The sequence below is a fragment of the Physeter macrocephalus genome, chromosome 15, assembly GCF_002837175.3.
Source record: "Physeter macrocephalus isolate SW-GA chromosome 15, ASM283717v5, whole genome shotgun sequence".
Taxonomy (NCBI): Eukaryota; Metazoa; Chordata; class Mammalia; order Artiodactyla; family Physeteridae; genus Physeter; species Physeter macrocephalus.
In genome coordinates this window covers 66,191,976-66,205,264 of record NC_041228.1, presented here as the reverse complement: position 1 = coordinate 66,205,264, position 13,289 = coordinate 66,191,976, and the positions used below count along the sequence as shown (strand labels likewise).

The 13,289-nt window shown below is 43.0% G+C and overlaps 1 protein-coding gene across 7 annotated transcripts in view; it reads left to right on the top strand.

The window, feature by feature from the left end:
• The window catches only part of LOC102978220 (extracellular sulfatase Sulf-1), a 161,794-nt gene that overhangs the window by 130,845 nt on the left and 17,660 nt on the right, over positions 1–13,289 (top strand). For all 7 annotated transcript variants that reach the window (XM_055091091.1, XM_055091089.1, XM_055091088.1 and 4 more), the window contains one exon: positions 10,835–11,051. In XM_055091091.1, the coding sequence (XP_054947066.1) occupies positions 10,835–11,051 (217 nt within the window). The remainder of the gene's footprint in view (positions 1–10,834; positions 11,052–13,289) is intronic.

Below are 13,289 nucleotides of genomic sequence, written 5' to 3'. Positions count from 1 at the left end.
TTGCGTTACGCGGGCCTCTCACTGTTATGGCCTCTCCCATTGCGGAGCACAGGCTCCGGACGCGCAGGCTCAGCGGCCGTGGCTCACGGGCCCAGCCGCTCCGCGGCAAGTGGGATCTTCCCGGACCAGAGCACGAACCCGTGTCCCCTGCATCGGCAGGCGGACTCTCAACCACTGCGCCACCAGGGAAGCCCATCACTTTGCTTTTTTATATTAATAGTTTTCTAAACTTGTTTTGCCCCCATGAAATGCTTTAATATTTGGCTCCCTGGAATTTTCTTCTGCTGCTTTATTTCTATGTTAATCAGTCTGAATTTGGATTCTATCACATAAATATATGAGAACTTCTCAAAGGACAGTCTCTTTGAGAAGTACCTGAATTAATGGAGCAAAGAATTAGACTCTGCCCAATGTTGATTTCTTTCTATAGGTGGTGCTCAAACCATAGCTTTAGAATCTGAGAACTGAGAAAATTTTGAGCCTCTTCAAGGTAGTTATTAAATCTGTAGGTCTAACCTGACATAGCTGTATTCTGTAAATCTTTATATGTTGGCCTTTTGCTCTTTTATCTGGCTCCACTTTGAAGATTATCTTTTTAGTTACAAAATCACTGACTTTTAGAAGAAAAGAAAAAAAGTCCAGAATAATGAGATTGTTCAGGAACAAGGCGACAGCTAAGGCTAGAGCTAGCTTGCTTGGGTTTCCTTCCCTCGACATGGGTTTCACACATGGCTTATGCCCTGCTTCTCTTCCTCTAACCAAAGTTAACTGCCTTCCTTCAAAGGCAGCACCATCTTGTTTTTGGTTTGACCCTCTATGTGGTGTAGAGGAAAAATCAGCACCATTAGCCCCATTCCCTTCACTCCTAATCCCCAAAGAAACAGTGCACCGCCCCCCACCAGACCCCCGTGCATGGTCACTGAAGGATGGTTTGGGGTCAACCTGGATGCAGGAAGTGGAGTAAATAGGAAAGAAGAATGTGAAGTTCAAAGGTTTGGGTTCGAATATTGACATCCACTACCTTTCGGTTGCGTGTTCTTGGACAAAAAGCTTAATTTCTCCTGAGTCTTGGGTTTTCTAGCTCAAGAAAGAAACCTGATCTCTGTCTTTGGAGGAGGAAGTGATATCATATATGTAAAGCGCTAGGTGAGCTGTAAAGCATGTGCAAGTGTTGGATGTTGGGTGTTACTATTGTTCCAGGCCATCTCTTACCTGTCGTTTTCATTCCTATGAGGTCACCAGGCAGTTAAAATGGGCCAGGATCCCAGAGAGTTGGCATCACTTCTCCACCACGTGCACAAAACAACCAGCAGGGACTAATTAAGACAGCACGGACATATGTGTTTGCATTACTTCCATGTTCCTGAATTAATACGAGGCTGAATGTGAATTCCCACCACCCTCTCAGCTGGCATTGCACCCCCAAGCGTATTTATGTACACACTACACACACACACACACACACACACACACGCATGCACGCATGTATGCACACATGCACCCACTCCTGTACAAACTCAACTTCTGTCTGAAGACTTTGGCTCAACAGAGAACATAGATCAGTGATGTTCAGTTCTGTCTGCACATTAGAATCACCTGGGGAGCTTTCGCAAATACTGATGTACAGCCTCGCTGCAGACCAGTCAGACGAACATGTCTGCAGGTGAGGCCAAGGCATCTGTATTTTTTAACAAAGTTACAAACCACAGACCTGGAATCTGAGAATGTCAAAGTTGGAAGGAGGCTGAGAAATCTTCTAGTCGAATGATATTCTTTTCCTAATAAGGAAATTTAGATCCAGAAAACTTAAGCCACAAACCCAGTGTCAAAACCTGCATCTCTTCACTTCATGTTCAGTCTTTTCTTCCCCAGATCATGCTGCCTCTGCAAAAATATAAGACAGTAGATTTTTCTCTTTGAAATTGTAAATGGCATTTGCTACCCTGAAGCCCTCACAGCATCTTGGGTAGCAGTTCTCAACCATGACCTCACATTAGAATCACTTAGGCGGCTTTGGAAATGCCCATGTTCGAATCCCAACCCAGACACATTAAATCAGAATCTCTGAGGATGGGACCCAGGTGGCAGTGTTTTTTTTTTTTCAAGCTCTTGGGTGATTCCCATGAGCAGGCAAGATAGGGAACCATTCATGTTGGGTGAGCATGATTGGGTTTTTTTTTTTCCTCTTCCAGGTACAGATATTGACTCCTTAAATAGGAGTTACATAAATGAGAAATTCCTGGACATTCCATTTTGAAGTACATTTTATATATTCTCTGCCATTTAAGAGGAAAAAGCAACTTGTTTTCTTTTTATAGAGCAAATGTCATGTCCTTTTGTAAAGTTGTTGAATTCCAGCATCTTTGTAATTTAGTTTGCCTTTCTACTATTGTATCAATACAAAACAAAAGAATCTGTTGAAATTCTAAAAGGACCCCAACATCAAGCAAAGGAAATTAGAATGTAGCATGTTGAGTGAAAGCTGGTTTAGCTCCAGTATCTATGTCGTCATCCCGAAATTATCTCTCTGACCAGAGATCCCTGAGACCCTTTGTGGCCAGCTACAGAGCAGGAATAAAAAGACATTTGCCAGTAAGTTCTGGCTAGAATTGTTAGTGTGCCAGAAGTGGGCTGCCTGTTTCCAGAAACCCACTGAGCCCTAGTTAAGGTCACAGGATGGCTTGTCACCATCCACTGACCCACCTGCCCCTGCCCTGGCTCTCCTGGTTCCAGAGAAGCTGGCCAGAAAGATTGAGCCACCAGTGCCTTGCTCTGGCTGAACTCTCATTTGCACAGGAGCCCAGTGTGGAAGGCAAGCCTCCTCCTCTCTTCAGCCTGCACTGAAGGATGAGTCTGAACAGTTGGGCATCTACCTAGATGCTTGGCTTCTTTGCATTTTTCAAAATACAAATCGCAGGGTTAAACATCAAACCATATTTAATAATGTTCCAAACAAGTCAGAAACAGACAAACGTTAAGGACAGACACTTTCTCCAACTACGTAATGTGGCCCCCACCTTATTTAATTTTTACTCTCATTTCCCAATACGCCCGCCCTGTCTCGTAAACGTAACATTCTCACCTGCATGTAGGTTGTCACCTCTGTCTTCCCAAGTGCCATTCCCTCAACCGAGGCCCACCTGCAGCCTCACACTCTGCCCCAAACCACTCTCGTTTTGTATCGGTGTCCTCATCCATTGGGATTGCATCCTGGGTCCACTGCTTGCTTGGTATGTGACCGTGGGCAAGTTGCTTAACCTAACTCTGCCTCAGTTTCTTCATCTGTAAAATGGGCGTAATAATAGTACCTGCCTCCGGGAGTTACTGAAAAGATTATAGGAGTTAAATATATCAAGCAACTGGAGTAGTCCTTGGCACATAGCAAGCGCTCAGCAAATACTAGCTATTGATTGTTAGCCAAGGTCACTTCACCAGTTTTACTTTCCCTCATTTGCAAGAACCATACTTCTTCCAGCATTCCAACACTGACTTTTACAAATGGTTATTCACATTAAAATCTAAAGGAGGAAACATTTTCTCTCTCTTCTGCTTTTCCCTCTCCCCTTTCCCCTGCCCAATCCCATCTTACCCCATCTCAGAGAAAGCAGGAGATAAATCTCCTCAGCACAAGCAACTCTATTTCATATTTGTGAGAAAGTTTGACAATAGCTTGAGTTAGCAGCAATTTGAACAAGGATGCTTATGTGGTCTTATATTCCCCAGGGTTGAGATGAAAATTCTTTTTTTTAATTGAAGCATAATTGACATATAACATTATATTAGTTTCAGGTGTACAACTTAAATGATTCGATATTTGCATATATTGTGACGCGATCTCCACACTAAATCTAGTTACCATCCATCACCACACAGTTAAAATTTTTTTTTTAGGTTTTTTTTTATTCTGGTAAAAGTCACATAATATAAAACATACTATTTTAACCATATTTAACTGTACAGTTCAGTGGCACTAAGTACATTCACATTGTTGTACAACTCTCACCATCATCCATCTCCCGAATTTTTCACCTTCCTGAACTGAAACTCCGTCCCCGTTAAACACTAACTCCCCATTCCGCCTCCAGACCTCCCCCATGCCCTGGCCCCTGGCATCTGCCAATGTACTTTCTGACTCTATGAATTTGACTATTCTAGGTATCTCGTATAAGTGGAATCAAACAGTATTTGTCTGCACTTAATGTATATTGGAATGCATTTTTTAAAATTTATTTTATTTATTTTTGGCTGTGTTGGGTCTTCGTAGCTGTGCAGGCTTTCTCTAGTTGCAGCGAGCGGGGGCTATTTTTGGCTGTGTTGGGTCTTCGTAGCTGTGCAGGCTTTCTCTAGTTGCGGCGAGCGGGGGCTGCTCTTCGTTGCGGTGCACAGGCTTCTCATTGCAGTGGCTTCTCTTGTTGCAGAGCATGGGCTCTAGGCGTGCGGGCTTCAGTAGTTATGGCACGCGGCCTCAGTAGTTGTGGCTTGCGGGCTCTAGAGCGCAGGCTCAGTAGTTGTGGCGCACGGGCCTAGTTGCTCCACGGCATGTGGGATCTTCCCGGACCAGGGCTCGAACCCGTGTCCCCTGCATTGGCAGGTGGATTCTTAACCACTGCGCCACCAGGGAAGTCCCTGGAATGCATTTTTAAGGTTAACTTAATATATGTCCTGCAAACAGATGGTACCTTCTTTTTTCTTCCCCCTGTGCTATACAGTAGGCCCTCACCAGCCATCTACTTCATACATAGTAGCGTACACAAGTCAATCCCAAATATTTTTTCCTTGTGATGAGAACTTCTAAGATTTATTCTCTTAGCAACTTTTAAATGTGCAATAGTGTGTTATGAACTGTCGTCACCTTGCTGTACATTACACTCCCAGGGACTTATTTCATTTATTACTGGAAATTTGTACCTTTTGACCCCCTTCATCCATTTTTCCCATCCTCACGCTAGATGAAAATTCTAAACACATGTCCACATGCAGGTAACTGCTTTCCATGATGTTGGCACTGGCTTAAAGGATAATCAGGTTATCAGAAAATTACTGTATTGTGGTTGCATCTCAGGTGTATGATTTGACCTGAATCAGAATATGATTTGACCCAAATTAGGACCAAATCCATGTAGTAAGGCGTATAATAATAGAAAACTAATGTGCGTGTGTGCATGTGTGTAAAATTAAGCTTTCATTGCAGTGTACCTTCGAACAAGTTGTAGCCAAAGTTTTATTCTTCCTCATGAAAATGGGTATAAGTAGGTCTAAATAAGAATACAGAACATTCTTAATCAATCTGAGAAATATATACAGTTCAAAACGTAGAAACTATAATGATCCTCTAGTGGTCACTTCAGGAAAGGGAGGTAACCAAAGTTCTATCACCATCTCATACTATGCTGAGCATTTTACATGGAACATTTTACACCTGAAAACTGTTCTAAAAAATAGATATTATGCCCGTTGTAAATATGAGTTTCAGACAGGAAAGTAACTTGACCAAAGTCGCACAGTTAGGAGGGTGGCAAGTCTGCGTTCAAACCAAGATCTGTGTGATTCAAAGCTCGCAGTCTCCCCACTAAATACTAATTACTATATTTAAGACAGTTTACAGCCAGGGAAGAGTAACCTGCCCAAGGACTGGGTAGCCTTTTTAAAGGTCAATTATAATAGTTCCGCTCTGGATTCATGTAGTGCATCTTTTCCTCAGAACTCTGAAAATACTCAGCAATTTATTCTCATGACATATCCTTAAAGCCAGGAGGAGCAAGTATTATTTTACCAGATGTGGAATCTGGAAGAACAAAGAGATTCTGCAGTTTGCTCAAGGCCATAGAGTTAGCAGCAAAGGAAAATTAAAATGGAGGTCTTCAGATGCCTAACCCAATTCTTATCTCCATTACAAATGGCTACCTCTCATCAAGTTTACATTAGATCCAATTCTTTAAATAATAAACTGTGTGTAACAAGAAGAAGAAGAAGAAGAATAGCAGCTACCTTTGTTGATTGCCTGCCATGTGCTAGGTTCTTCCTATGTGTTATCTCTAGTGCTCATGACCCTGCAGAAACTTAGATTGTGTAGCTGAGTTGCCCCAGCCCCCACAGCAATGTGATAAAGCTGATATTCAAATCCAGGCTTTTCTGGCTTAAAAGTCCAGACTTTTCCACTAAGCCACATCAATATGGGTATGAAATGCCACTCCCACGTCCCAGGCAGAATATAGGTGATATTCACTGCTACAAAACCCTACTCCAATAAATGAATTATGGTAGCACTTTAGGTTATTGTGAACATTAAATGCATAAATCTTTATATAAAGCACTCTACACCAGTACCTTATATCGAGTGAGAGTTTAATAGGTGATGATAATGTGACATTTCTCATTAGGTTGGATTCCACCCAAAGAGCTGCACACATGATTCCTTGAACCAAAATAGCCAACCTTCTCTTCTTCATCAGGTGTGATTCACCTTAAGTTACATATAATCCTTCAAAAACACTAAGACATAATTATTAAATGGAGTGAGTCAATGCTGAGCTAACTTCAGGGAACGATTCAGGAGTAAGAGATTTGGTCCTGGCCCTTCATCCCAAGTTTCAGTGTAGTTGGAAAGGCTAAAATGAAATAATAATAACTTTGGAATTATTGAAATAGTTTTATCGAGCGCCTCGCCCACAGTAGGTGTACAGAAATATTTGCGGAATAAATGTGCGCTAAATTATCAGCACAGACTCATACGTCAGAGAGGCAGGAGGAGGGCTGAGATGGTGTCCCAGAAAGCAGAAAAGGAATTTGCAGGCAGGAGCGAGTGGTTGGAGAAGATGGACAAAACTGGATCTGACCATTAACTGATTTACCGATAAAGTCCAAAAACATGGATGAAAGCGAGGCTGTGTGCCATCTGTATTTCGGGAGGGCGCTGACTTAACGAAGCTCATTTCTGAGGCTGATTCCATGTCGCGTTAGCCTCGCCTGAGCTCAGGCTCTCATCTGACTCTGGCAACTCTTCTGCAATGCAAAGTCATCTCATTATTTGGAGCCTGAGCTTGCAGCGTGTTTCAGAGCAATTCTTTCAAAACTTCTCTTTCTCCGCCTCCCTCTATAAACTCTCTAAATAAGATGACCGTTTAGTTGCCACTATTTCCAGGTCTGATTACTCAGCCATAAAAACTGTCATGATATCGGACACTAAGGTGACTGTGGCCGGCGTGTGGTAATTACATTTCATTAAAATTCCTAGTATGCTTGCCGCTGAGAAGGTTTTCAAAGCCTCTAGATAATTACTCTATCTAATAGGGTCTATGACTTGTTCAGAGAGTCCGTGGTATAGAAAATAATCGGCTTTTTTGTCAGTGGCTCCTGTTTTATACAAGACTGTGTGCGGGTATATGTATGTATGTGGTGTTTGTGGGTATATGTGTGTGTGCGTGTGTGTACATGTGCATGCATATATGTATGTCTATTTGAGTTTGTATGATACATCATCCGTGCCAAGGACCATGCGAGACCTTACGTGTGGTTAAATTCAACTCTTCAGGAAAGAAACACACTTTCTCTTCATGTCTATCCCATAGGAAATCAACAAGGAATTTGGCTAATGGGAAAATGCAGGTTGTAATCCAAATAGGCTAAGTCACTAAAAATTTTGCCTATATTTTTGTGTTCTACAGGAATCTACTTGTCCCTTCAGCTCTTACAGGGCAAAAAAGAAAAAAAAAGAAAAAAGAAAAAATTTAATGCATTGTGGTTATAAAACTAAAGAAGGTTTTCAGTGTAGTTGTGTGCTTTAAAAATTAGTATTTGTGGGCTTCCCTGGTGGCGCAGTGGTTGAGAGTCCGCCTGCCGATGCAGGGGACGCGGGTTCGCGCCCCGGTCCGGGAAGATCCCATGTGCCGCGGAGCCGCTGGGCCCGTGAGCCATGGCCGCTGAGCCTGCGCGTCCAGAGCCTGTGCACCGCAACGGGAGAGGCCACAGCAGTGAGAGGCCCGCGTACCGCAAAAAAAAAAAAAAATTAGTATGTGTACTAAAGTTGATATAAATTGGAACACAAAAAGACATAAGACCATCATTTTTCAAGAATAAAGTTAACCACATTTTTTTGTCTAATAGAAAATAGAGCACTTCTTAAGCTTCTGCTTGGCTGTGAATTGTGAATCCACCGATGCCTTCTTTTGCTACTACAGACATTAAGTAGTCAACTCTTGGTTTTTGAATGCTTGAGGTAGCATTTCAGGAGGATGGATATGTCTTAAACCATTTGGATTTAAGACAGCTATAGATACTCAAGCACCACTGATTCCCAAACTTTTTGGAGCTATGAAATGTTATTTATTTTAGCGACACTTTTCACAAGCAAGAATTCTAAATGACATTTAATTATTTCTTAATGGAGTCGTACATGAGTCTCAGAGAACTTTTTTGAGAATTTCATGGCACCTCCTCAAGCTAATTGGGCGTATCTAGGAGTGCTGTGAACCCAGGCCTGGAAATCACTGGTCTCCATGTTAAAAAACTGCATGGAACCAGCTACATGCAGTTTTCAGCTAAGAGTGTATGAAGACTAAGCCTGTCACTTGTCAACTAACTGTTACAGTTAAGGTTAGGGTTAGGGTTAAGAGAGGGAGTAAGGAGAACTGGTTACTCTTAAGCAAAGCACATAGTCCTATCAGTGTAGATGAGCTGAAAGTGTCCATCTGTTCAACTGGAGTCATTTTCTGACCTGGTTACAACAGTACATTTCGAGACACAAATTTCTTTTCACAGTCACGCTCTAAAATACACATCCCTCCCAAAGACTCATCCATCTGAGCTCCTTAGACCTAAATATAGCCCTTCTGCCCTCCTTGTGGGATCCAGCTGCAAAGAAGTCCAGTAACCAGCTGTGAATCTAAAGCAATGGTTCTTAACCCAGCTGCACATTAGAATCACCAGGGGAGCTTTGGAAAAATCTCAGTGTCCAATCAAGTGTGAGAACCACTGATCAGATGTAACTCCCGCATGCCTTATCGATTTGAATTCACATTTTTTGGTCTTTTTTTTTTTTTTTTTTCTTTTAGTTAAGTCATCCCTAATTTAGTTAGTCTAGTCCTTAGATTTCTCTTGCCTTCTTATCTTTTCATGGCTTTGTAGATAGGCAGTCAGTGGCCTTCTCTTTTGAGCCCCTGCTTCTCTGGATGGAGATGTGAACATTCAAGACATTCTGGCCAAGCCACTAAAGAAGGTTGTAACCTGGTGTATCTTGAAGTAATTTAATTCCATAGCACGAAGAGTGTATAGAGGTTAAAGTGAAATTATAGTACAAGTTCTGTATACTAAGGATTTGGGAACTCTGTGGTAGAAGCACAAAGGCAGCTGTGATAATTCAACACCTACTGAAGGCATATGACTGTTAAGAGAAAACAAACTGACTTAGCATCGTGGTCCATCGTGAAGGGCTGTATACTATTTTGTACACAAGTGTCATTTTTCTGCTAACCAAGCCATCTGGGACCCTTGGCCAGACTTTACCTTGCATTAGGACACTTTGAAATCAAGATGTCCCCCAATGATACAGGTACAACAAGGGGATATATGAGATCATTTTACATGGTGCCTGAAAGAACATCTTTTATCTAACATTGGGCTGGCCAAAAAGTTCGCTTGGGTTTTTCCATAAGATGTTACAGAAAAACCCAAACTTCTTGGCCAACCCAATAATTTTTCATTTACTTTAATATATATTCGAAAATACATAACTGGCACAACAAACGCATAATTTTACAAGTATGATTGCTTTGGCCACAGTTTAGAAATGTGTCTGTTTAAAGAAAAGAAGTATCAATAAAAATTGTACACAGGTGACACTCATACATGGAAGGGGAAAAAAAGACACAAGTTTGATAATACTATGCTGTAGCATGCTGTAACAAACACGATCAACTTAAAATAAAAGTCATTGTTCTTCCTATTTGCCAGATTAACATTTTAGGGAGGGAGAAAGGGGAAAATGAAAAGTAAAAGGAAGGTTATTAGATCTTTAAGTCAGTTCTAGAGGATCACATGAAATAACCCCCAGGCAAAGCGCTGTTATTGCAGCCAGGTTTGATACTCACGAAACAGGGTGGGGGTCACTGAGACCCGATCCTGGGGCATACTCATCCGGAATTTAGCCTGCAAGCTCTGTGGCTGTCTTGAGAGAAAGCTCGAACTAGAAAACCCAGGCCCAGCTCCTCATGCGTGTCTCTGAGGAGATGAACCTTGCCTCTTTAGGGAGCAGCTGCTCTGCTGGCTGTGCGCTGTTTGTAGAAGGATAAGAAAAAGCACAGAGAAAGCCTGGCACATCTGCTAATGTCTGGGCTGTATGAACTTTGCCTTGCCCCGTGATGGACTCAGATTAAACTCATCTCTGCCTTCCTCATGTGCCACTCTTCCCGGGCTCGCATTAGAAAATTCAAGGACAGAGAACAAAGCAGCCACGTTTGTTTTTCCAGAAAAAGAAGGGTCTGGTGAAAACAGCCCTGACAGCTGTGCTCTGTGGCTTGGTGAGTTAAGTAAGGGCTTTTACTTTCATTCAAGACTCTGTTTAGTCTGGATGCTGAGGATTTATGTATCAATTTTTGGCTCTGGTGTCATTGAGGTAGCTCTGATTTCCCGTGATTTTGTGGTCATCTGTATTTGCCTGCAGTGAAGGAAATACCTAAGAGAACAGGAGTCGACCTATTCCAGGGTCACTTAAAAGCTGGCCTTTGGTCCTTGGCTCTTTTTAATGGTGTCGCCAGGGTTCTAAAAACAAAAGCAGCAGTCCTTAATCAGGAACACCTGACTCGGGATGGGTAACTTGCTCTCACGTTGGCTTTTGCAGAAGTGGCGGTGTGTCGAGGACGCGTCTGGCAAGCTTCGGATTCACAAGTGCAAGGGGTCTGGTGACCTGCTTGCTGTCCAGCACAGCACGAGGCCCCTCTTCTCTCGCAGCTTCCACGACAAGGACAAAGAGTGCAATTGTGGAGATGCCGGTTATCGGGCCAGCAGAAGCCAAAGAAAGAGTCAGAGGCAGTACCTAAGGAACCAGGGGACCCCGAGTAAGCCATTCGCTGTGACCCTGTCAGTGGCAGGGCAAGGCCTTTGGGAATGGATGTTAGGGAGACAAAAACGTCTTGATCTAGCTACATGTTATATATTATCAATGCACAGGTTTGAGGCTAAAAGCAAATAATAGTTCTGTTTACAATATGAAGGCTGAGGTCATTTGAAATTTTGCTTTGTGAATATTAAGCTTAGGATGAAAATATATTCAGTAAAAGCAGCAGACACAAAACATATGCACACTTGAAAAAGAAAATAAAAATCCGAGGTTTCAGTGTTTGTGCATTTAACTAGTAGGAGAAGCATAAATGCTTTTTTAAACGGCGTATCTGTTTTAGGATAATATATGTTTCTAATTCCTCTTATTGACTGGCAGGGTCAAACTGGTCTAATTCAGCATAAGAAGCACTGCCTAGCATTTTCTTTATAAAAACTCTTATCAGGCAGCGATCAGATTCCTATGAAGCGGCACCTTCCATAAGAGTGAGAGTCTAGTGCCATCTAGTGGCTTAATGTGAAAAGTGACTTATTTCTATGATAACGCATTTCTTTTTTTTCTTTTCTTTTTTTTTTTTTTTTTTTTTTTGCGATACGCGGGCCTCTCACTGTTGTGGCCTCTCCCGTTGCGGAGCACAGGCTCCGGACGCGCAGGCTCAGCCGCTCCGCGGCATGTGGGATCTTCCCAGACCGGGGCTCGAACCCGTGTCCCCTGCATCGGCAGGCGGACTCTCAACCACTGCGCCACCAGGGAAGCCCTATGATAACGCCTTTCTGAAGTGGTTTTGGATAGCCGGATACATTAAATTAAATTCTATGCCCAAAACCAGGGAATCAAATCATTCACTAGAGTGCAATGGAAGCTCTTAGAACAGGCTTTTTTACCCTGGCCTTCACAGATGAACTTTATAGGATCGTGAGCCTCTAGCATTTTATCCAAAATTTTAAGTATATTCTATGTGTATATATGCACATGTTTCTGAATGTCCGTAACTTTCAACAAAATATTAAAGGAATCAATAACCCCAGAGGCTGAAAATCATTGACTTTGGAGATTTTCTTTCCTCCTGAGAGAAAATGCTAGGTTTAATAGTTCACACAAAGATTTCAAATGGGAAAACGACAAGGGACAGGACCCCTGACCCTCTCCCTTAACAGAAGCCATCTCCAGTGTCCAGCTTGGAGGTGGGGGAAGCCTCTTTTCTCTCAAGAAGTTCAGTTGTCACTCCGCAGCCACTGACCATAAAACACACTGATTTTTCCGTGTGGAGCATAAGCTCAAGAAGTCTGCGGGCTTCCCTGGCGGCGCAGTGGTTGAGAGTCTGCCTGCCGATGCAGGGGACGCGGGTTCGTGCCCCGGTCCGGGAAGATCCCACGTGCCGCGGAGCGGCTGGGCCCGAGAGCCGTGGCCGCTGGGCCTGCGCGTCCGGAGCCTGTGCTCCGCAACCGGAGAGGCCACGGCGGTGAGAGGCCCGCGTAACACACACACACACAAAGAAGTCTGGAGCCACTTTTTCAGGCCACGTGAAGTATTGTGTATTCGAGAAGGGGAGTGTATGCTTCTCTTCTAAGTAATGATGGAATTCGTGAGCGCTCTCAGTGATCCAGCGCACGGGGGCGTTTCCTCTGAGAGTAGCATCCTGCAGAGAGCGAAATGATTCTGATCTCATAGCCCACGTGCTCCCTTTCTTCCTACCTTAGCAGCGGGCTGGATACGTAAGGCCACTCAGTGCCCCCCTGGCCCCCCCGCAGAGCCTGAGTGCATCTGATCAGCGGGGAGTGGTGTGTGCATGTTAAAGCTCTTATCTAGCCCACAATGAGCCTTGACAAAGGTCTCTGGTGACCAGAAAGCACACTCATCTCCCCCTGGCATTACTGTCCATCTGCCAGGCATTTAGTCAGTTGGCTGATGAAAGCATTTGCAAAATTTAATTTTTCTTAGAACAATCTTCTATTATTTGTGCAAATAGAAGGTGTCTGGAGCATTCACCTTTTTGAAAAAGCAGCCCAGTGTTGTGGGAAGACGGTAATCTTTAGAATCTGATAGGTTGTAGTCTGAGATCCCAAAACTATTGGCTGCGTCACCTGGCAAAAGTATGTAACATTCAAAGCTTCAGCTTTCTCATCATAATATAAAGATGATAACAAATTCATGAGCCTGTTTTGACAATCTGATAGAGTTTTTCTTTTTTCTTTTTTTTTTTTTTTTTTTTTTTTTGCGGTACGTGGGCCTCTCA